Source organism: Mauremys reevesii, linkage group 8 (genome assembly GCF_016161935.1).
Source record: "Mauremys reevesii isolate NIE-2019 linkage group 8, ASM1616193v1, whole genome shotgun sequence".
In the NCBI taxonomy this organism is placed as follows: Eukaryota; Metazoa; Chordata; order Testudines; family Geoemydidae; genus Mauremys; species Mauremys reevesii.
Genome location: NC_052630.1, coordinates 99,069,436 through 99,093,731, shown reverse-complemented (window position 1 = coordinate 99,093,731; position 24,296 = coordinate 99,069,436). Strand labels below are relative to the sequence as shown.

At 43.5% G+C, this 24,296-nt stretch overlaps 1 protein-coding gene and 1 long non-coding RNA gene across 4 annotated transcripts in view; one reads left to right on the top strand and one right to left on the bottom strand.

Moving 5' to 3' along the window:
• Positions 1-1,533: 1,533 nt before the first annotated feature.
• LOC120371059 lies at positions 1,534-22,421 on the bottom strand. The gene is made up of 4 exons (XR_005584124.1): positions 22,283-22,421; positions 4,390-4,530; positions 2,723-2,872; positions 1,534-2,381 (listed from the first exon to the last, which is right to left on the bottom strand). It is a non-coding gene; the product is annotated as an uncharacterized LOC120371059 (long non-coding RNA).
• Positions 22,422-22,789: 368 nt separating this feature from the next.
• OSBPL9 (oxysterol binding protein like 9) overlaps positions 22,790-24,296 on the top strand; it is a 107,403-nt gene continuing 105,896 nt past the window's right edge. Inside the window, exon 1 of one of the 3 annotated variants that reach the window (XM_039484581.1) lies at positions 22,790-23,113. In XM_039484581.1, coding sequence (XP_039340515.1) covers positions 23,003-23,113 — 111 coding nt within the window. In that variant the 5' untranslated portion in view covers positions 22,790-23,002. Of the gene's footprint in view, positions 23,114-23,658; positions 23,926-24,296 lie in introns of those variants that run through there. The other 2 variants (XM_039484580.1, XM_039484577.1) reach the window with 2 other exon arrangements.

The following is a 24,296-nucleotide window of genomic DNA, read 5'->3' as shown; positions in this document are numbered from 1 at the left end:
ATTCTGGCTGTGTGCAAAGACAATAAGCTTTGGGGGTATAGCTATGAATGAAAGAAGACATCCCATCTTCTTGCACCTAGGAAGGAAATTGACAGTGCATTTACATTCGCGAAAATGGGATCTCAGCCAACCTTGGTTGAAAAGCTGCAGAAGACTTTGGGGATGAGATAAACTTCTTTAGAGAGAAGGTTAACCTGTTAGTTAAGTTTAGTTTCTAGAAAGTGTGTTATGATTTTGTTTTATATATAAACCATTTGTTTCCAATATTCCTACTCACTATCACTTTAATCCTTGATAAACTTATTCTAGTTTTCATAACTATATCTTAGTGCTACGATATTAAGCAAGGTGCTGATCTTAAGTTGAATCATACAAGCTGGTGTGTACATTGTTCCTTGGGGGACAACAGACCTGGTATTTCTGTGAGTGCTCAGTGACTCCGAGACTGAACACCACAGGGGTAACACTTCAAAAGGATTCAGGGAGTGGGGTGCAACTATGGTTAATCTGCAAGGCAAATGAAGGGCTGGCATTGCCCAGAAGAGAGTGCTTGGGTAACTAATAGGGAGGGGGTGTCAGGGAGCTGACACCAGTTAAGCACAAGCAAGATTTCCTCACAGTAGAGGCAAGGGTCTAACTAGGCGACTCACAGTCCTAGGTACCCCCCTGAGAACTGTCACAGCATTGCTCATTTATTAAATAACATTGCTAAGTACACACTGTTCATGGAGAGTAACCACCTTTAAAAATTAGATCCTGTGGACAAGATCCTGCCCTATGGAGCAGCCTCTTTGCATCACACTACAGCAGTATCTAGCCCTAAAGATGGTTTAACTCACTCAGGGAGGATTACCGCAGCATAAAGTTGATTCTCCAATGTCATACAGTTGATGTCGGGGCTCTTATGCTACTCTCTTCACTACTGCTGGCTAAGTGAGAAAAAGAGAAAGTGACCAGAGGGAAAGGGGATGTGTCCAGAATGCTCCTGCTCTATACCAGTCCTTGTGGCCATTTTCTGCCTGTCAAAGTTAGTGCAGCCCTGAAGTTGCTTTAATATGGTTTATGGAGGCCAGACTTGCACAAAGCAACAGCAGGATTAGGGAAGTGCACAGGTGAGTTTTAAGCTACCTTTGCACATACACCTCTGACCTGTGCTTTCTGCAGTTCAGTTGCACCCCAGATTATGTCTGAGCATTTCAGATGTTTAATTTCTTCACTAGGCAGTCCAAATATCAAAGGCAATAAGAGTACATTATGGATTGCTCATAACACTTCACTTTTGAAAATAAACAAGAGCCTGAAAAATAAAAAAATGTGGTTGGCCAAAGTGTGTCGGGCAGGAACTGGGAATGCGACATTTAAAAATAGACAGAGTAAATCTCTTCAAAACAAATGTGTTTTATGGAAGTCCTGACAACCTGAAATGCAACAGCAATAAAACACAGTCTATAACATCCCAAAACACTTCAAAGTAAGATTTAACCTTTCACTGAAGATTGTAAACATACTTTCTCCAGATATTTTGCTTTCATTTGTTGCATCTCATACCCCACAACTATTGTACAAAAATATATAAAATACAAATTAACTCCTCATAAGCTAGCCTGGGGGAATATAGCAGTGCAGTCTTTCACACTGAAAATATTTTTTTTATCGTAAGATTACTTTTTTAAACCAGAGAAGTCTCAAAAAACTTTTATTCAATAGGACCTTCAATAAATATAATTGTCAAAGGCTTAGCCACCACTTGCACTACCCAGCATGTACATAAATAGAAATACGGAAAGTAGTGATACTGATGCTGAAACAACAACAGCCTTCATTATAAATTAAACATGTCAGCATTGTAATGTGTGATTATTCAACCAAAATTAGGGCCAAGAACTAACATGCTTACCAAATACTGTGCTGAAAGGCTTTTAATCAACAGTTTATTCTATTTCCCCTTTTCCTAAGCATATTGTCTATATTAAAAGTGCCTGGTGGCTTTATAAATCAAGGAAATGCATAACTGACCTGTTTAAAACAAGAAGAAATCAATTCAATTTTTTTTAGTAGCTAGGGAGTAGTATGGATTGAATTTTCAGAGCAGACCTAAATTAAAGCTATTTTTCTATGTACGTCAGAAAGTATGATCATTCATTTCAAAATTGGAATGTACCACCGCTATTTAGTTAAAAGAGTGCATTATTGAGAGGCTGAATGGTTTGCTTCCCATACTTAAGACAGCTTGGTGACTATAACCAGGGTGTCACTATTTTTGTTCCATTAGAGTTCATTTTGATGATGAAATCTGTTTCTTTTTCAGACTCTTCTTTTTCTTCCTCTTTATATATTTCCGTACACTAGTCTTCCTGTACTTTTGTTTTCTTTTCTGCTTCCTAGTTATCAAATAAGAATTTCAAAACAACTTTGAAATGGTGAAGTTAAAATAGTGGCATAAATAAATTACTGATGATGATATTCAAATAGGAAAGAACTCAGACTTTCAGATCACTGGGTGATTTTACCATGAATAAAGATGACAGAACCTGGCCCTAGAAAAGGCAGAGGCCATGCCCCCAAGGAGTTCACAATACGAATGAGACAAATGAGATTCAATATTTATTAAGTGTTAACTGTGAGATTTAGAAAAACCTGTACTGTCTCTTCTACAGTCTCAGGATTAGAGTTTTATGAACCTGATATTTTTTCCATTCCATATTGAATCTATTATTATTACCTTTAATCACAGTAAGGATATGCAACAATGTTTTACTTTATAATCCAGGTTTGAGATCATCAGTGGTTCCCATTTGCCATCCATCTCTTCATCCCTGTCATCTGGCTTCTTGACATCTGGGCCAGGAAAGTGTTCTAGCTGGTCCCAGTCCTGAAATTATATTTATGAGTCAGAAAGGCTAAGAGTTCTAAAAATACATTTGTTGTGAATGAATGAATGAATGCTTTGCTGGGAAATGCTACTGCTCACATGGGAACAGATTTACACAATACCCCATTTTCTCTTAAACGCATGCTTTTGTTCACAATAAAGATTTGTTTGTTCACTGGGTTAACCAGTAACCTCATTAGCTTTAATATTTTTATCTGGACAGGTGCCACTTTCCCCCACCATATCCTGAGTTTTGATTAACTGAAATCTGAGTCAGATTAACCCCTACAGGTAACATACCAGTGCTATTTGATTCTCTGAAACCACGGAAGCAGCTGAGATGGAGGGAATACAACTTAGTGACTGGCATGTGGTGGTGCCACTGCCACCATATGTAGGAGTTCAACCATTAGAAACAAGTAGTGCTAAATGACAGCCACGCCTTTGTAAGAGTGCTGCTAGCATGGGCTGCCCAACAGAGGATCTCAGTCAGTACATTTTCAGGTCAGCCTGGCCCCAGTCCTCTAGCAGAGCATTGACTTCAGGGCTGCTGTATCTCTGCTCCTAGTAGACTTTCCGCCACTGGGGGCATGGAATTTGGGTTTTACTGGCTTGTGTCAATAGAACTTAATGGCTAAGTCAGGCTCCATGAATCCCTGCAATGGTTACATGCTTTTCCTGGTCTGTCCTACAGATTTCTACACAGCAGCAAGTCATTTTGAGTTTTGTTACATTATTCTAGATTTAACTTTTGACCTTCATAATTACCTGGAATAACTACCCACAAAGACAGACACAGTCAAGACTTATGAACCTCAAACTGAAACTACCCAGGGCTGCCCGGGGGGGGGGGGTGTGGCGGCGGGGGAGGGCAAGTGGGGCAATTTGCCCCAGGTCCCGGGCCCTGCAGGGGCCCCCACGAGAATATAGTATTCTATAGTATTGCAATTTTTTTTTATGGAAGGGGCCCCCGAAATTGCTTTGCCCCAGGCTCCCTGAATCCTATGGGCAGCCCTGAAACTACCACAACAATATTTAACTTTTAATTTCTTCCTGGAAAACATATACTCACTCCAAAATGAAAGCAGTGACATTATTAAAAGAGCAGTTTCTCTAAAGAGAAACTCAAGCAACACTGGGTTTGATCATGACCATTTGTGTGCCATTCGTTTACTATCCTTCTTAGATCTTGTAAGCAAGCCAGAATTAGTGAATTAATGAATTGTTATTACGTATTTATAAGCAGGCGGTGGAACTAAATGATTTAATACATCTTCTCCATCATTAATGTCTAGGATTCCATCCTGCGCTACATGAATTAAGAGAAAGTGAAAGCAAAATACGCTAGAGTGCCCATAAATCAAATTCAGCAGTTAGACATACAGCTGCAACTCCCATTGACATCAATGAAAATAGCAAGAATGTATTCAAAGATGTAATTTGGCCTGGTAGGTTTAATATAGGTCAGCCAGTCTAGACCAGGTTATTAAAAAATGTGTATGGAAAAATCAAGAGACCTCAAGGTAATAATTATCAAAGTCATGGTATCCAAAGTGAAATATGGCTATTTATTATTCCCTCACTGCTGGTTTCTTCTCTTCAAGATCCTCAATCATTTCCCTTTCATCCCAGTCTTCAGGGTTCTTTGCATCAGGATCCTTTATCAGAGTACAGTTGGGTGTACACATCATCCAAAACAAAAACAGGAAAGTACATTAAAGTTATAATATGGCTGTAGTTTTCCAATGCAATGTTCCAAATAACTGGTTGGCCCCCTTCACCATCATACCAAAATGTAAATCTTAAGGAAATACAAAACATATCTTGACCCATTTATATACGAAAAAAGGCTGCTCTGGAGGAACTCTCTCAGAGGGGTGTCTCTCAGGTACAATGATTTCATGGTGCTCCTCCTGAGGCTATGCAGGTATACTCTGCTCCATATCCAGGGCTGTGCCCAAAAGCACAATCTATCCTTTACGCAGTGGTGGCTCCAAGCACCAGCGTTCCAAGCGCGTGCCTGGGGTGGCAAGCCGTGGGGGGTGCCCTGCCAGTCCCTGCGAGGGCGGCAGTCAGGCTGCCTTCGGCGGCTTGCCTGCGGGAAGGCCACTGGTCCCGCGGATTCAGCAGCAATTCGGCTGCGGGTACGCCGAAGCTACGGGATCAGTGGACCTCCCGCAGGCAAGCCGCCGAAGGCAGCCTGCCTGCCATGTTTGGGGTGGCAAAAAAGCTAGAGCCACCCCTGCCTTTACATAATGGTTTGCCCTGTTGTTCACACAGGAATAGAGGAGAAAAAAAATAGGAAACTTGAATGTAAAATCAAAAAATTTGGCAGGGGGACTTGGGGCAGGAATAGTACCTGAAATTACTTTTAATCCATTTTTTTAAATTAAACAGATTGCAAGTTGGGAGTGACTCTTTAATACTAGAACACATGTATTGTACTTTGCATCTGATATCTTTGTTGATTAAGTGGTTCTTGTCTTTTGTAATTAAAGATAACCTGCACCTTCTTTGTTCCAAATCCACATATATCCAGCATAAAGGATATCACAAAGCTTTAATTATCTAAGCAATTTGCATTAGTGTTCTAAATATATAAACAAAAGCATTATATTTAGGCTTGAAAGGATTAGATTTTTATTGGTGACTGTTGGTAAAAGTCAATTTCATTATACACACACAAACCAATGAAAAAATATTTACAGTAACAATAATCAAAATATAAGATAGGCAAATTAAGAAAAATGCTGCTTAAGAATTTATTACAGTTTGATATAAGGATATTTACTTTGTATGTTTTGACATATGATGTTGACAATTTGTATTTTAACAGTTATAAAGCTTTAACTTTTTGAATCTTAATGTCTGCTGTCATTAAATAATTACTGTCTGATCACGCATAATTTCCCACAACTGTGAAAATGTAAATCAAAATATTTTAAAAAATACCTAAAACCCATAATTTTGTGCAACTGTGAACATTTAAATTGAAAAATAAAAAAATGCTTAAAGAGAAACACCAATATTATCTTATCAAAATAAAAATCAAATTCTGCCAAACCTAATTATATGCTAATGGAATGGATCTGACTGCAGATATGTCTGTCCCTTTCCCCAACCCTTAATCTCTTGCTAGTCTTATACTCTAAACTCCCTGAAGCTAGGCCTATGTGCCTGATTTTGCTCTCATACAGGTGCACCTCCCCTATATTCAATGGGCCTGATTCTCCATTGCCTTACACAATTCTGAGTTGATAAGGTTTTGCACCCAGTTTGCATTCACTTTGCACATGTGTAAATGATTTCATAAGTAGCTAGATCCTCAGCTAGTACAAGCTGGCATAGTTCCATTGAAGTCAATGAAGCTACTGATTTAAACAAGCTGAAGATCTGGCCCAAGGAGCAAGGCAGTAGAGATGCAGGCCCAATAGCAAAAGGAAGATCAAGTAAAAGGTAAGTAAAAGGATGATCAAGCCCTGTATCTTCCTATATGTATGTGTGTACTTTTGGTTGTTAGTGCAATAGAAATAATATATAATAGGGAAAACGTGTGATTGCTAAAGCATTCTTATATAAGTTATTATATATCCATTTGGAAAAAATAATTTTAAAAGCAAGAAAATACACAGGAAAAATGTGAACATATAACATACATTTTCTTTTGTCATCCAAAGCCATTCACGTGTAACCCTAGCCATTCATAGCTTGGTTAATGATCTTAGTTATTATGTGGTATAGCATTATTTTAAATCACTCTGCCTGCATTGTTATGATGTAGAGGGGAGGGGTTATGAACTAACCATACTCTTTAAAATTTAGAATAAAATCATGGGATGATTTGTTTTGTACCAAGCAAAATGATGGTGTGCCCAGAAGATCAATATGCCCTATAAATGATGGGAATGATGGGATCAGAAATAAGAGCATTGGTCTAATTAGAGGAACCACAATAGACTCTGATAACTGTTAAATTAGGTTCCTAAGATTTTGTTCTCTATAGGCCAGACCCTGATAATAAAGCCAAAGGGAGTTTCAATAGAGTTTCAATGTTTACCAGAGTTAAGGACTCGAAGGTTTGACCCAATGAGAGCTTCAGCTACTCAACACCTCTCCATAGTAAGCCCTGTGTGTTTTGCCAGAGTAAGGGCTGAGTAAACAATGAGGGCTCATATGTGCATTGAGGCACAGCCCCGTGCTGGCATGGTGCATAATAGTACTACCCCACGGGGATTTCAGGGAGCCAAAATTCATCCTGGAGCTCTGCAGTACACAGAGGAATGTGCCTGTACTACCTCCTTTCAATGCCAGGGTATATGTATAGAGAGCAGGGCCTTCCAGCCTCTTCCCACTCTTCCCCATCCCATTTGGCTGTCTTGTACCTCAGGCAATCCATGGACAGTCCCAGTGTTCCAGGGTACACAGAGACGACGACAGTGGTCAGCAGCAACACGGGGGTATCTTCTTGTGCCCTCCCTGCCTTTGCTCATCCACAGAGCACAACATGGCCCTGAGAAAGGGCCTTAGAACATGCCCCTATAGTGCTTGTTTCAATATATTGTAACATTGGATAATGATAATATTGGTTTTCATTTAAAAATGTCAGATTTTTAAGACTCAAACAAAACACAGAAGCAGAGAACTTACGGGGGGAAAGAGCTGTTAGCTCATCTAATCCATGTCACTGCCAAAGCAAGATTGTTTCTTGCAGTATATACACAATGCTTGATGCAGTCAAGTTTTAACAGACCAAGTAATGCAGGTTCTTACCAATTCCCTTGAGAAACTACTCCATAATCTAATTAACTTCATTGTTAGAAAAAGGTTTCTGGCATTCAGCTCAAATTCTCCTTTTCAAACAATTATTCTTTATTATACCCCCTTCAACCACCACAAACAATTCTTCACCTTCACTGGAATTTGCAACATTCAAATGTCTGTACTTTACTGTAACATTCAGCTTTGTCACTTTTTAATCAATCTATGCACTGTTATTTCTTGTAAAGTGTAGTGCTGCTTTGAAAAATGACGATGTAAACATTACATGTTTTGAATGCAACAGATCTGCTCCTTGTGTGTACTCAGAGTTACACATACATACCTCAAGGACTGGACAAAAATAACTTTGTATTCTTTTCACCCCTACAGAGCTAATACAACTAAGAAAGCACTTGCATCCGAAGAAGTGGGTATTCACCCACGAAAGCTCATGCTGCAAAACGTCTGTTAGTCTATAAGGTGCCACAGGATTCTTTGCTGCTTTTACAGAACCAGACTAACATGGCTACCCCTCTGATACTTGACAACTAAGAAAGAGGGAGCTGGATTCTATTCTGCCTGAGACAGCAACAGAATTATTAACTAAGGGCCAAATTCATCCCAGTTGATCAGACAGTACTGGGACAATAGACAAGACAACACTTTATTATATAATTTAAATTTCCTAAAATATGTGATTACAGTTAGTTACCCATACGTATTATAAAATTATTTTATCAAATGGACATTATCAAGCATTTCTAACAGATATAGAATATTCAGAGACCTTACCAAACATCATGTACTAATTAGACTCTCCATGCATATCCTCTTGGTTAAGTTCTGCAGGAAACTGTTTAATATATCTACCAGCCCAGTCAATCTTCTGTTTATGTTTTATGGTAAATGGAATTACTAAAGTCTGACCCTCATTACTAAAGAGCTCAAATCTTGCATAAAATTTGGCATCTTGACTAGTCTGAAGACCAATAATGAGGAGACACAGTAAGATCAAACATATAAATATAGGAAACCTCTACATAAAGTTACATTTACCCCTTTAGTGTCCTTTCTGTCTCTTAATAATTTACCACTTCCATCACTGCCCTGTATGAGTCAAATTCCCCTCTCACTTACACCAGTTCCATTCCACTGATCTCATTGGGATTACATCAGAATAACTGAGAAGAGGAGGATGTGGTCATATATCTGTAAGTATTGGTAACTAAAGATACTCCATCTCCAGCCAAGGATGTTGTTATTCAGCACAGTAGCTACTGAGCCACAGAATGCTGATGTCAATTCAAGAGAGAAGTTACACTCTAATCTAAAAGTTAGACAAGGAATTTACTTCAAGACCACAAACTACGTGAAAGATAAAAGTAACCGAGTAGGAGATATGGGGATAGGGAGGGAATAAGAAGGGCAGGGACAAAAAACAAACACCACACAAACAACCAAAAATGTAATCTAAAAAAAGTTTGTGAAGCAATTAACATGGGAAGACAAGGGAAATGCCACCAGAACACTAAAAACAAAGCAAGGTTTTTACTTAACACACCACTGAAGTTTATGGGCCAGATTCTCTTCTGTGACCAAGATATACTTGACCCAGCAAGAGAGGAGGAGCCATCATAGACTGGGTTTCGGATCGCAGATTCTCTGGCCAGCTCTACTCCAACATCACTATAGAGATAGTGATAGTCTCCAAGGCACTTCTGCCTCGCCTCCCCCCCAACACATCTTTGACACCAGGACTGCAGTGCTGGTGGCTATACCAGCTCTATGTCTGCTAGGGACTTCCCTGAATGATGAAGGAATTCCTGGGGAAACTGGGTGATTTCCTCTCACTCTGCATTGCTCAGACATTGAATCTGGCTCAGTACTCTGTGCATTTACTGGCTCAATGTTGCTTATCATCAAGCTGTGTGCATGCTTCATACTATGCAAAATAAACTAGCTGAGTTTATTTGAATGTGCAATCATTACATTTCTATTTAAGATCACTGAGCTGCACATCCTATTCAAATTTCATGTGCTCGGGGAAGTCATATCCCTGAATGCAGTGTGTCCTTCTGAGCACATGCTGTTTGACATTGACCAGTGGTCCCCAACCTTTCCGTCTGGCAGGCACCAGATGAAGGACCGTGGCGGCAGTTGAGCATCCGCCGAAATGCCGCCGAATTTCGGCGGCGACGCCTCTCGATGATGTTGCTTGTCGGCAGCAAGCGGCGTCATCCAGAGGTGTCGCTGCCGAAAAGCTGCCGAATTTCAGCGGCATTTTGGCAGATGCTCGACCGCCGGCCAGGACGTGGGCACATTTAGATGCCCCGTGGGTGCCATGGTGCCCGTGGGCACTGCATTGGGGACCCCTGACATAGACAGAAGAGCTGCCAGACCCGCTGGGCCTATTCAGATGCTACCCGAAAGGTAAAGGTTAAGTGGAATGAAAGTTTTCCCGAAACACCCTTTCAGATGACCACGGAAGGGGTCCAGTCAGCTTGGGGGCTTCTCTTCTCTTTTTTCCCTTTTTTCCAGTCATCCATTGCAAATTTTGCTTGCTCTAAAGGGCAAACCGCACTAAGGCATGTGAATCTGAAGCCTGTGTTGCCAGTTCTTGTGATTTTTTTTTTCTTTTGTAATGTTCCAACTTTGGGAATCAAGAGATTGCATGAGAATTGGAGATTTAATTTAAATAAATAAACAAATGCCTACCCCTCATGGTTGTGAAGAAAAGCTTGAAAACATGACCCAAGTGAACCCTAAATGATTGGAAACCAGAAGGCTAACAAAAATAATTCAAAATGTGTTTGTTTGTTTTTTAAAACACCTCATCGTTTTTAAGATGTCATGATTTTTTTGGCACCTGACTCATGATTTTTGCCTGCTTGGCATTAGCAGTACTGGAGCACTCAGAAATAGAGTTGAATATGAAGTTTAATGATTGCATATGGAAATACACTTACCTAAACAAAGCCACATGAATGCTTGTCTCACCTGCTATTATTTCAAGATATACCAGCAAGAGACTCTTTGATACATTTACTGGTTCTAATGCCTTGAGGGAGTGCTTGCTTCCTGCAGGCACTACTAATGCTTGGCTATGTCTTCACTTGAGTTATCTACACTTGAGTTAACTCCTCTCAAGGCTTGTCTACACTTAAAAGAGCGCAGCTGCTCTCCTGTAGTGCTTCAGTGAAGAGCTACCTAGGCTGATAGGAGGAATTCTCCTGTCAGTGTAGGTAATCCACCTTCCAGAGAAATGGTAACTAGGTCAATGGGAGACGACTTCTTCTGTAGTGCTGTAGCACAGCTGCTTCCTACAGCAATGGAAAGGGTTTTCTATCACCGTAGTTAATCCACTTCTCCAACCAGCGGTCACTAGGTTGACAGAAGAATTCTTCCATTGACCTACCAGCATCTATGCTGGAGGTTAGGTGAGCTTAGCCATGGCATTACGAGGTGTGAATTTTTCATACACATGAGTAACACAGCTAGGTCAATCTATTTTAAGTGTAGATCAGGCCTAAGTTGAAACTACTGAAATTTAATTTTAACAGGCACATTTTGAGTTCAGTCCAAATACAAGAACGCTGCAGAATGCTCCTATAATTGATATTGTCTAGATTGCATTTTGGTAATAAGTGATCTTTCTGTTTTGTTTAATTTTATTCCCTTAATAGTTCAATCCTGCAAACTCTGTGCAAAAAACTCCCACTGACTTAGTGCAGGGCCTGCCTGGGCAGATGCCTATCAGATCCCAATTGTGTAATGTGATGAATGCAGATGAAAGTTTTGCACCAGCAGCTTGGCCCTCCTCCAAGTGAAAGGCCTACAGTAGATCTCTGAATTTCTGAATGCCAAATCACTTCAGCAAGCTGAGAAGTGCACTTTGTGAAATGGGTTATTGATTTAATAAAATGTATGTTTACATTTCTTGCATTTGCTAGCTAATGTGCAATCAAGTCGGACATCTTAAGTCAATCACATACATCCTTTTAAATGCCATTTTAAAACATCTTTAAATCTATGCAAATTTTATAAAGCTAAACTACTTTACAGTGTCCCTTTAAATGTGTTTCCCTTGAGAGCTGTCATTAGATTTGGTAAAGAAGAGAGCCACTCAAGAATGTTTAACTGAGCATCATCATACTCTGCATTTAACTCACACTTCAACACCAGACAATTTCTTCCTAGTCCCAAAGGGATCACCCGTGCCTGTTGGTTCATGTTCAGTTATTTGTCTGCCTTTTTACATGATTATCCTCCTGGACATGGGACTAGCACTGTTAAAAGGGGCTAAGTAAATAACTCGATGAATCAACCAGATCTGAAAACATTCTGAGAGCAGCATCTCAGTCAGGATGCTAAATACCACAAAAGCATTTAACCGTTTCATAAAAAGGAACACGTTGTGCCAGAATAAACTCCCTGTGTAAAAGCCCATCTCCTGGGGAAGGAAGCAAAAGGAGGGGACTAGCCTACTGCTCAGCCATGGACCCCAAAAATATCCATGGGATAAGACATATGAACAGAGGAGAAGGCCTGGAGACGGGAGATAACAGGACAGAAGACGACTCAAATCTTCATAACTCTCTCTTCTGAATGTAAGATTTTCCCCTTCCCTTTTATGTCTCTCCTAAGAAACCTAGTCCAGACACTCTAGAGCAGCAGTTTTCAAACTTTTTAAGTTTTGTACCCCTCTCCAAATATGTAGTCTACTGCATACGCTCATCTGAGATAGGGTCATAATATACCTATGATTAGATTGCCAAATCTCACTAAATAAAATGTGTTGTCGGCCATTACAGGATTTGTCTCGTGTGCCCCCAATGAGAGTTCAGGTACACATACCAGGTTGAAAACCACAGTCCTAGAGGAATAAATCACATTTAATTAGGAAAGGAAAGGAAGGGAGTGCAGGAGGAAGCTTTCCAGGTACAGGGATGAGTGGGGAACATTTATTGCTAATGCCTTTTATTTATTTGGAACGTATAGCAATAAACATTGGAAAGAAAGTTCTAGGATATTTTATCTGTTTGCATCAAAACTGAGACACAGGACCCATTTATATTCTCCTCTCCACTGTGAGGACTGATTTGTTTAATCATATTGTATATTTAAATAACTCTAGTACAAAAAATCACAAGATTCCTTTTGATTATTACATGTGCCAACAGATCCAAGCCCTGTATTTGAAAGATTTCTGATGCCTCTCAAACCTTAGGGAAAGTTGGAGTTGCACGTTACTATTTATAGTACCCATTATTAGCTTGACTCCAATGAGACTACTCGTGCTTCAAGTTAAGCACTTGTGTATGTGTTTGCAGGAATGGGAGCATATATGATACACATAACAGCATATTTTTCAATGGTCTGTCCAATCCACTTTACAATGAACGGAGGAGTTTCTGCTACTTCCTTTCGTAGATTATTTCACGGTCTAATAATATTACTAGGAAATTTTTCCTGATATTTAACATAAATAGTTTTACCACCTTGGAATAACCTAAACAATTTCTCTCTCTCCTTGGTATTTATACCCTTCAATCGTATCTATCTTCGTCAGCTTTTCTAACGTATCTAGCACAGTCATATCCATTTTTGTCTTGTTGGATGGAATATTTTTTTAGTACCATCTGCTCTCCCACATAAATTATGCTCTGGCTTCAGCTCTCTGCTCTGGCTGAGCTGTTCTAGCACATGTATTGGGGAATGGGAGCTATGAACAAAGGTGGTCCATGGAGTTCCTGCCTGCCCTACAGCCGTAGGTGTTGGAAGTAGGGTTACTGGGGGGGCTGCCACACTCCCTGGCTTGAAGTGGTTGCCAGCATATACAGGGTTTACAGTTTGGTTCAATGGCTCTCAGCACTCCCACTATACAAATTGTCCCAGCATCTCTGCCTCCAGCATAAGGCTGCTCTAACTTGTACCTCACTACTCATGTTGCAACAGTGCAACCCCAACTTTCCATAAGGTTTGAGAGACTTCAGAAACCTTTGGAATACAGGGCTTGGATATGTGTAGTGCTTTGCTATGAGATAACATAAACAACCTTCACTTAACCAAGGTTTTGTTAAACTGGAGGTCAAACTGCAAGTAGGGGCAAGGGGTGGCATGGAGCCATTATGACTCTACACTACCTAGAGATTCTCTTTACAGAGGGAATTCTTGGGTGACCAGCTCGGCCGGCTTCCTGGCTCCATTCTGTTGTCAGATTGGTGTAAAAAGGCCACAGCACAATATAGAATTGCGCCCACAATCTAGTTTTCAAACTCAAAGAAGTGCTATTGATACTATCTTAGTAGCATGACAATGGCAAGAAAAACATCTTGTACCATGCTAAGACCCGCATACTATCTTGTTGACTCTAGTAAGGTCTTTGCTACTTTGTCTTAAGCTTGTTTATGGAAACTGCGTACAAAATTTGGATGCCTGCAAAAATATGTTAACTGTGTGTGACAAATGCACGATGGAAGGTAAGGAAGTGTTTATATTGATGGGACTCTGCCTGAAATAAGGGCAGCAAGATTATACTGGCTATTGTATTCCACCCCAATTGTAGTGATCCCTACAGTTTATATTTCTCTAAAATATGTTGATCATAATAAAATAACACTTTACCTAATGATGTAAACGGGGTGGTGTGCTTGTCTGTCAAGTCTCTATTTTGCATTTATGGAGGACTGTATCACAAGAAACCAGTCTGCAGATGCCTAAACTATCATATTTTTAAAAACACTTCCAACCTGAGCAAAGCACGAACACAGAAAGGGAAACAACAGAGTTAAATAAGGAACTAATCTGGTGACTGCTCACTCAAAACTGAAGACATACATGCAAATGATTATGGATGGGTCATACAGCAGCTGTGGTTGACTTCAGTTTATTGATGTATTAAAAAATAATGAAGTGTTTGTACCAACCTTCTGAAGTAAATTCTACATGGCACCTATAATCTTTGTCAGTGGGATCCAGCTGAATAAATTCAATTATACTCACCAAAGATGTCAGATAAATAATGAAATGATCACACACACGCATTAAAAAGGACAACTCATCCTATGTCATATTAAGAAAGAGGGTATGGAATGAACATGGGACCAATTTGATGATGATCAAACTGTAAAATGATGTAAGGTGCTGAGACTTGACTGCTACTTATAGTGCATTAACATTTCATATGTATTTATTTATTTATATTTTTATGGTTTCCTTTTAGTTTTTAAAAAATGCACAAAACAACGACTCTCTAAATCCTGCCATATTGCCCACAGATTCTCAGGACATGCCTAAACTAGGATACAAAGTTTGTTTTAAAAACAGGGTGAGACTAGGGTTCTTCTCTACCACCTACCATGTTAATACAACTTGCCTACCTATGCTACGGTTTTAAAAAGTGTTAGTTAAAATGGGTTAGCTAACATGTTTTAAAAATACACTTTTTATCCATATCTAGATGAGCCCTCAGTCCACTTCTCCTTAGGAAAAGCCCACGACAAAAAGTGGGCTTTGCAGTGTGAGCTGAAGATCAACAAATTAATGCCAATCACCACAGCAAAATAGATTCTGTCACACTAACTTGATATATATATTTTTTTTGCTGAGATTGCAAGTTTGGTTGTTAAAGGTAATAGTATCAGAGGGGTAGCCATGTTAGTTGGGATCTGTAAAAAGCAACAAAGAGTCCTGTGGCATCTTATAGACTAACAAATGTATAGGAGCATAAGCTTTTGTGAATATTCACCCAATACATTTGTTAGTCTATAAGGTGCCACAGGACTCTTTGTTGCTTTTTAAAGGTAATAGTGTTGATGTAATATACTTAGACTTCTGTAATGCATTTGACTTGGTACCACATGATATTTTGATTAAAAAAACTAGAATGATATAAAATTAACATGCACTGTCACAAACTGTCTGGCCCTTTGAAGCAAGCTGGGTTCAGCCTTTATCCTGCAGCCTCACTGATGAGCTGACAACATAATGGTTAATAATGACCCCCAGCTGGGTGTAATGGGGCTTACTTAGAAAGACTGACCTCAGCTGTGTTGGTGAAGCAGGGCAAGCACTACTTAGGCCTTGTCTACACTGGCAAATTTCTGTGCAGTAAAGCAGCTTTCTGTGGTGTAACTCCCAAGGTGTACACATTGCTAAGCCACTTAGTGTGCAGAAACTGTGCAGTTGCAGCGCTGTAAAAAAAACCACCCCGAGAGGCGTACAGCTTTCTGTACCGGGGCTACAGTACCGCAGTGCCAGTGTAGCCACCCTGGTCAATTACAGTGCTGCAACTGGCCTCCAGGAGGTGTCCCACAATGCCTGTTCTTGCTTCTCTGCTTATCGGTTTGAACTCTACTGCCCTGCCCTCAGGTGATCAACCATGAGCCGCCCCTCCCCCTTAAGTTCCTTGGGAATTTTGAAAGTCCCCTTCCTGCTTGCTCAGTGATGCGTGCAGTGGTCTCAGTGCATCTTTCCAGGTGACCATGTCTGCTCCACGCACCAGGTGATCCCCTGCTTGGAGCAATGCCGAGCTACTGGACCTCATCAGCATTTGGGGAGAGGAGGCTGTCCAGTCCCAGCTGTGCCCCAGCAGGAATATTGATACCCCACACACATATTTTTCGATGCATGTGATTGGGGATTGATTTTATCACGTGTACACTTGATGCAATAAATCAATCCCCGATAGATCGCCCACTACCTGGCGATCCGGTGGGTAGTGTAGACATACCCTGAAGGAGCTGGCTGTGGACCACCACAACAGAAGCACAACTGCCGCTCGCCAGGACTGTGCACACAAGCTGCCGGTTCTCTAAAAAGAGCTGGGTGATACAGTGGACCAAGCCAGGAGGAGGAAATCTTGGACGAGGACATGGAGGGGGAGGGGGACCCAGAGGCAAAGGATGACTCGGCAGTCAGAGATGCATGCAGCCAGTAGCTCTTCTCTATCCGAGAGGAGGCTAGCCAGTTACAGTTGTCGGAGCTTGGCAAAGTGCAAACAGGAGAGGAGGCCCCTGGTAAGTGGCTTTTTTTTTGAGTGCTTTTGTTGTTGTTTGTTGGGGGGCAGGAGGGCAGGCAAAGCAGTGTTGATGTACATCTCCACGAAACCCTCATGGAGATACTGGGCAATCTGCTGCTGCAGGTTCTTTGGCAGAGCTGCTTGTTCTCTGCCCCATTAAAGAGTATTTTTCCTCCACACTGCTGTTACTCACCATTTTGGGGTCTTGTGGCTCATGTGTGCTTGCCTGGGGGGGCAGTTAGTGACAGCTGTGTGAATGTGTGCTGTGCTGTTTTAATCATCATCATCAGTGGTCTCTCTGTGCAACAAACACTGCTTTGCTAAATGTTGCATTTTTTTGCTTCACAGACATGGTCTGCCTCTCTCTCTCTCTCTATTGGATGGCAAACTAAAGAGGACTTTCTGCATGATGTCATGATGTACTCCAGCAAAAAAAAGAGAAAAAAAGTGTGAGGGGACTGTGCCCCTCAGACACCGCAACACGCTCTTATTAACTTCCTGGCTACAGTGTACCACCACTGCATTCCACTCCTGCCTGTCACAACCTCCCTATCCCCACAGTGCTGATGTGTTTTTTTTTGTTCTCTCTCCTCCCCTTTTTTTTTAAAAAAAATTTTTTTTTTTTTGTTTGATCTCCATTATTTTTTTGCAAAGCAAACAGAAAGCTGCAAAAAAAATTTTTTTAAACCTTCACAGTGCATTGTCTGCTGCAATCACAATCACCTCCTTCTAAGTGCTGCACTGCTGCACTCACAGCAAGAGAAGAAGTGGCTTTTCAGTGGCTTTCAGCTTCAAAATCACAAATATTATGTAGCATACAGCACGTGGCTATAAGCATAGGAATAGTGTCATCATCCAGGTCCATATAGGGTTCTGTGGATACAGACTAACACGGCTACCCCCTGATACTTGACATTCTGCACTTGCTCAGACTGATGTTGAACTGCTCCTTGCTGCTGTCAAGGTTCCCCATATATGGCTTTATAAGCCATGGCATTAGGGGCAGGGCAGTCTAGGAAAAGTCCCTGCTTGCAGCTTCTGAACAGACCAGTGTTCTGAAAAGCTGCATTGGTGGCTAGGTGGTCTGGTGCCAGAATTTGAAATTCGGGAAGCCCATTGTGCAAAGCCATCCACAATGCCATCAACACAAGTAATGACAGGGCAGCTCTCATTCTTGTGTCCTTTTGCTGCAGGGCTGGAGCGAGCTCATCACACAGTCTCAGGAATGTGGCTTTCCTCATCTGAAAGTTCTGCAGCCATTGCTCATCATCCGAGAAGTGCATGACAATGTGATCCCACCATTCAGTGCTTTTCTCCCAAGCCCAAAAGCAGCGTTCCACTGTGGTCAGCACCTCTGTGAATGTCACAAGCAATCTCGTGTCATAGCTACTACGCGTGGTGAGATCAATGTCAAAGTCCTCTTGCCTTTGTAGTTTAAGGAATAACTCCACTGCCACTCATGATGTGTTAATGAGAGCGAGCAGCATATCGGTCAACAGTGCAGGATCCATTCCTGCAGTCCGAAGAGGCAGAACGCATGGTACACAAACCGTTGAAAGATGGCGCCAAATACAGATGGAAGCACAGGGATTACTGGGATGTGAAGCAATGCATCACGGGTCACTGGGACAGGACCCAGGATGCCACCTGACCCCCTCCGCCTTCCCACAACTCTTAGCAGCAGAAGAGGAAGAGATGCTCTGTGGGATAGCTGTCCAGAGTGCACCACTCCGAATACCGAAGCAAGTGCCGCAAGTGTGAACATGCTATTGCGCAGGCAGCTGACAGTGTGAACACACAACAGTGGATTCCCTTCATCACTCTCTGAGTGGCGCTGTAACTGCCGGCACTGTAACTCTGCCAGTGTAGACATACCCTTAAATAGAGCTGAGCACTCAGTAGAGAGAGGAGGATTCTGTAGGGAGGAACAAGGGGAGTTATGCTTTGGGAAGAGGCTGAGCAACCCACAAGTAGCACAGTGGCTTCTGTGGGGGAGCCATGAGCTAGGGTCTACAAGGGCAAAACAAATTGATGTTGGGTCCAGAAGGGGTAAAGAACTCTTTGTTTGTGAAGTCAAGCCTAGGAGTGGTAAAGGACCTCTTATTCAACGCTGAACCCTGCAAGGGGACTGAATGAGTGTCTGACTTGGCCAGAGGGCTGAGCCACAGAAGACCCACTGAGGGAGTCTGGGGAAGAGACCAGCTGAGTGGTCACTATGACTGAGAAAGTGGTTACCGGAGGAGATGCATGAGGCAAAATCACTTGTAGCGCCATGTCCAGGCATGAGGGGTAACCTAGAGGTGAGAACATCAATTTATAGGTACACATTAAATTGGCTTCAATATAATTGTAAACTGGGAATCATCTTCAAGGGATGTGTTTCCAGGGGGATCCTACAGGGATTGGTCCTTGGTCCTATGGTATTTAACACTTTCATCAGCGACCTGGAAGAAAACATACAATCATTTTGGATAAATTTTGCAGATGACAAAAATTGTGGGGCGTGGTAAATAATGAAGGGGACAGGTTGCTAATATGGAGAGATCTGGATTGCTTGGTGAACTGAACATAAGCAAACATTATGCATTTTAATAGGGCTAAATGTATACAGTTAGGAACGAAGAACATAGACCATACTTACAGGAGAGGAAACTCTAATTTGGGAAGCAGTGACTGAAAAAGATGTGGGGGTTATGGTAGATAATCAGCTCAACATGAGCTCCCAGTGCAAATCTGCAGCTAAAAGGGCTAATGGGATCCTTAGATGCATAAACAGGGGAATCTTGAGTAGGAGTAGACTGGTTATTTTACCTCTGTATTCGGTTCTGGTGCAACTGCAACAGGAATACTGTGTCCAGTTCTGGTGTCCACAACTCAAGAATGGTGGTGATAAATTGGAGAGGGTTCAGAGAAGAGCCACGAGAATGATTAAAGGGTTAGAAAACATGCCTTTTTGTGATAGACTCAAGGAGCTCAGTCTATGATTTTAACAAAGAGGAGGAGAAAGGGTGACTTGATCACAGTCTATGTGGCTCTAGTGGAGAAAGCTAGAAGCTGAAGCTAAACAAATTCAGATTGGGTATCAATGATGGAGAGTCCACCACAACCCTTGGTAAATTGTTCCAATGGTTAATTACTCTCACTGTTAAAAATGTACACCTTAGTTCCAATCTTGCTTTCAAAGTTATCTTTCTAAAAGCTACGGTCTAGGAATTATTTTTGGAACATTCTATGACCTGTGTTACACAGGAGAGTGTTGTCAGATGCTACCAGTGTGGTGCTCTGCTTTCTCCAATGTTGCTATCACTCGGCTGCGTGCGTGTGTTCCCTCTGTGTGCTGTCCCAGCTCTGCAGATAGCTGACACAGCAGATCCGAAGAGAACCCCCCAATGACCACAGAGTCTAGTAAGGTACGAAGGCATGTCGGCCAGGTTTATTGCCGTATAGACACAATGATAGTTCCCCCTAGATTGTTACTCTACAGGGCATACTATGAGAAAGTGCCTCTTGGCAATGGACTCGGCTCAGTCAGTGGCGGGACTTTCCACTGCCCCCTCGGCCGGACAAAGACACCGCCCCAGGGATGCATTCTTATACACAGGTACAAACAAGTTACACATCACTTCTGACGTATGAGGTGCAACCCCTCTACATAGCAAGGTACAACCCCTCTACGTAGTAAGGTGCCGCCTCTCACCTTGTACATGTTAGTTCGAACAAAACAACTCTATCCATCATATTACCCTTTTGGCCCTGTCATTGGGATGGGTCAGCCTGTTCCTTGTTATCTGTGTGGAGTGTACGAGTATGCGAATGTTCTGATATCTGGTGTCCAGTGCCTTTTAGGTATGTCTCTTTTTGCAGCATCAGCCCTTTCCTTCCCAGCTTCTGTGAGCAAGGCCTGCCTCTGGCTCACAGCTTAACTTTGCTTTATGTTAGCAAAGTCTTGATCATTACTTTAGTTCAGGCCTTAGGCCTCATACTGGGTCTTGATACCAAGGTTTATATCTCAGGGCCTCCTCTTACTACAGAGATCAGACTAGATGATTACAATGGTCCGTTCTGGCCTTGGAATCTGAATTTGAGGCTCAATCAAACCAAGAGGAAGTGCAAATTCCTCAGTGGAGGATCCCTCTCTGAGAATGTGCTACCTCCAGCCCTCTCACAATTAAACAAGACAGATGTTCACTTCAGCTGTTTGGAGGGTCTCAATTGCTGTGGTATGACACAGTGAAACAAGTGATCTGAGACAACCAGGATCCAAACCAATGAAAGGTTTACATGTTAAACTAGAGTTTTGACATCGTGTAATGTTTTATTTTGCTTATGTTGGTATAATCTATAGGCAGCAATTCTGCATTTAGAAATACTAAAGCTGTAAACAGACTTTAGTGGAGATATGTACAGCTAAAAAAAGTTGTTACAACTGACAAAAATTTCTGCAAGATTGAACTGCCTGTACATCATCACAACAGAACTGGTAAGACTGTGTTTAAGGGCACCATCTGGTGTCTACCAGAAATATTACATCAAACTCCTTAAATTGCAGCTGGAAACGATGTACAGTAGCAACCACTGTGAGGTTTTTAGAGCAGTCAGATGTGAAATGGCAGGATAAGTTACAAATAGGAAAGTATTTGTTATCTGCTAAGGCCAAATATGAATGTTTTTGCATTACAGAGAGGAATATTAATGAAGCCCAATTCTCCTTTCACAACACTGTAAATCAGGAGTAAATCCCCTGTAGTCATTAGAGCTACTCTGACATAAAAATGGTATGAGAAGTGTGCACGGATGACTAAACCTTAACCAGTTTTCTGGTCTAAGACCTTAGACCAAGCGAGGAGCCAGAAAACTGTAACAGAGGAGTCTAAGGGTACGTCTTCACTACCCGCCATATCAGCGGGTAGCAATCGATTTCTCGATGTCTCATCTAGACGCGATATATCAAACTCCGAACGCGCTCCCGTCGACTCCGGAACTCCGCCACCGCGAACGGCGGTGGCGGAGTCGACGGGGGAGCCGCGGACATTGATCCCGCGCCGTGAGGACGAGTACGTAATTCGAACTAAGGTACTTCGACTTCAGCTATGCTATTCGCGTAGCTGAAGTTGCGTACCTTAGATCGACCCCCCCCCGTGTAGACCAGGCCTAAGGTGTTAGACCAGAAAACTGTAACTGTTACATTGTGTAATGTAAACACCGGTTTCATCAGGAGCACACCAGTGAATACAGAATCAGAAAGGGGCTAGTGGGCAGTATCTGAGGCACTAGATGCCAGCAGAATGCTGCCGGAATGCATGCCCATGCTCCCCACACCTTGCCCTGTCCCTCATCCATAGCTAGGCTGGCATTCAGTGCTCACCCCCTGCAGCCTTGGCTCAAACGACACACACAGTCCCTGGCCCAAGCCCTGCATTCACAGCTCACGCCCACTATTCCCAGCTGCACACTTGGCCCTCCCACTCTGAAGCCCCTGCACTCACACCTCCCTCTAGCCTCGAAATTGGCCCCACTGCCCAGCAGTGGTGGTGGAATAATTTTTATAGTGGGGGTGCTGAAGGCAGAAACCATATATGTGGGTTATTACTACTTCAAGGCAGGAGATGCGGCAGCAACCCCACTTCCAGTACCTATGCTGCCCAGTGCTCCTGACCTCAGCCTTCATGCCCTGCCGGCTGCCCCACGCTCAGCTCTGACTCCTCTCGGCCCCCAGCCCTGCGGCACAGCACACGGGCCACGCTCGCCCCTCCAGCACCTCAGTCATTGCTGGGCAACCGGCCGCCCTCTAAAAGCCCCAGCCCGAGGCCCCGCCCCCTGCCTGCAGAGCCAGGCCCTGCTCCTGGGTGAAGAGACTGGCACCGCCTACTGCTCTGGGCGGGGCCCCGCTCCCGGAGACACACCCCTTCCGGAGGGAGGAGCCAGACCCCACCCCCTTGCTGAGTTCACAACTTCCCTGGGTGAGGCGCCAGGACATGGCCCCGCCCCCAGACCTGAGCCACGTCCTCTTTTTCTTCGTCACTTCCGGTCGGCGGCCCAGCCTCTCCGCTGTATTTCCTTAGCTCGCGCTGTTTAGTCCCTGACCCCTCCCCTAGCCGCGTAACCAGGCAAAGGTCTCCCTGCGGCCCCGCCCGCGGGTTGTTTTGTTGGCTGCTTGGCCCCGCCCCCCTCTGCGTGAGCAAGCCCCGCCCCCGACTGTGTCTCTTGCTCTCCCGGCGGCCCCTCCCATCTGTTTGTTTAGTCCCTGTTCCCTTCTCCCCTCTCGCTGCGTGCCCGGCCCCAGCCCGCTCGCACCGCTGTCTCCCCCGTCCCCGCCGAGCCTCCGGCTCTGTGGTGCCGGGCTGGCGCCCAAGATGGCGTCCATCATGGAGGGGCCGCTGAGCAAATGGACCAACGTGATGAAGGGCTGGCAGTACCGCTGGTTCGTGCTGGACTATAACGCGGGGCTGCTCTCCTACTACACGGTGAGGTGCCGGGCGGGCCGAGCTCGGGGGGGAGGGAGTTGAGGGGGGAGCGGGCTTCGGGGAGTGCTGGTCACTGGGCGGCCAATGGGGAGGGAGGAGACGGTGGTGGTAGCCAATCGGGAGGCCCCTGTGAAAGATTTAGAGACGGGGGGCGAGAAGCGTTTTTTTTGTTGGCAGCCGCGTGCGGGGATGGGGGGGGCATGTGGGGAGGTTGCCTCGGAAGGGCGTTGGGTAGCGCCCCTCCCCCCCCGTGTCTGACACGCTGGTCTCGGTCCGCCTGTTCCCCGTTGTCCCTCAGCGTGGAGGGGCTGGCTCTGAGGGGGGCGCTGCTAACCCGTCGCTGGCTGGAGCGGGCGGGCCCGGCGTGCGCAGGGCGTTGGGATTCTGCCTGGGGAAGGCAGGCGTCGGGCTCCCCGTGACTTGAACGGGGGGTGGGTGCTCCCTGCCGACGGGCCCCTGCTGCAGCCCCGAGCACTAGGTGAGAGGTGCTGCCCTGGCTCCTAGCCCCAGCTCCCAGCGGTTGTGACGCACCGCGAGCGGCTGGTCCTCGGTGACTCGGCATCTCTCTGGAGAATGGGGCGTTTTACCTTCCTCGCCTGTGCTGTGAGGCTGAGTGTCTCTACGCCTCTGTAAAGCTCTGGGCTCTGCTGTAGCCCCCTTTCTCCAGGGATCGCAGACTAATACTAGTGTATGTGTAAGCCCCACGCCAAGAACCGCCGACCCCCTTTTAGGCTCTTACCTTGCTGACTGACTAGGTTTCTATCCCACTTGCGGAATACAAAAAACATTAATGTACCAGTACTTTAAAAACGGTGAGTTGGGGAGGGGGGAGATAATAGAGGGTTTTTTAAATAAGTGTCGTTTATCTGTTTTTTTCCCCTTTACCTTTAGTGAAAGAAGCGATCTACCACTTACATTTGTTGGATTACTTATTCTGTAAAAGTCAGTGTGGAATACTGTTTCCCTTACTGACATCTCAGATTTTCTTTAAAAGACATGGCTGCTACTCTGAAACCAGATTTTCTTAGTTTACAAAGAAAAAGGTGTCTCTTCTAACTGGCAACCTTGCGAAAGTCAAACCATGCTTTCTGGCTCATGCATTTTCACCATAAATAAAGGTTAAAACATCAATAAATGTTGGTTTACGCCTTCCAGATAGCCAATAAGCTAGGGAACAAACCCC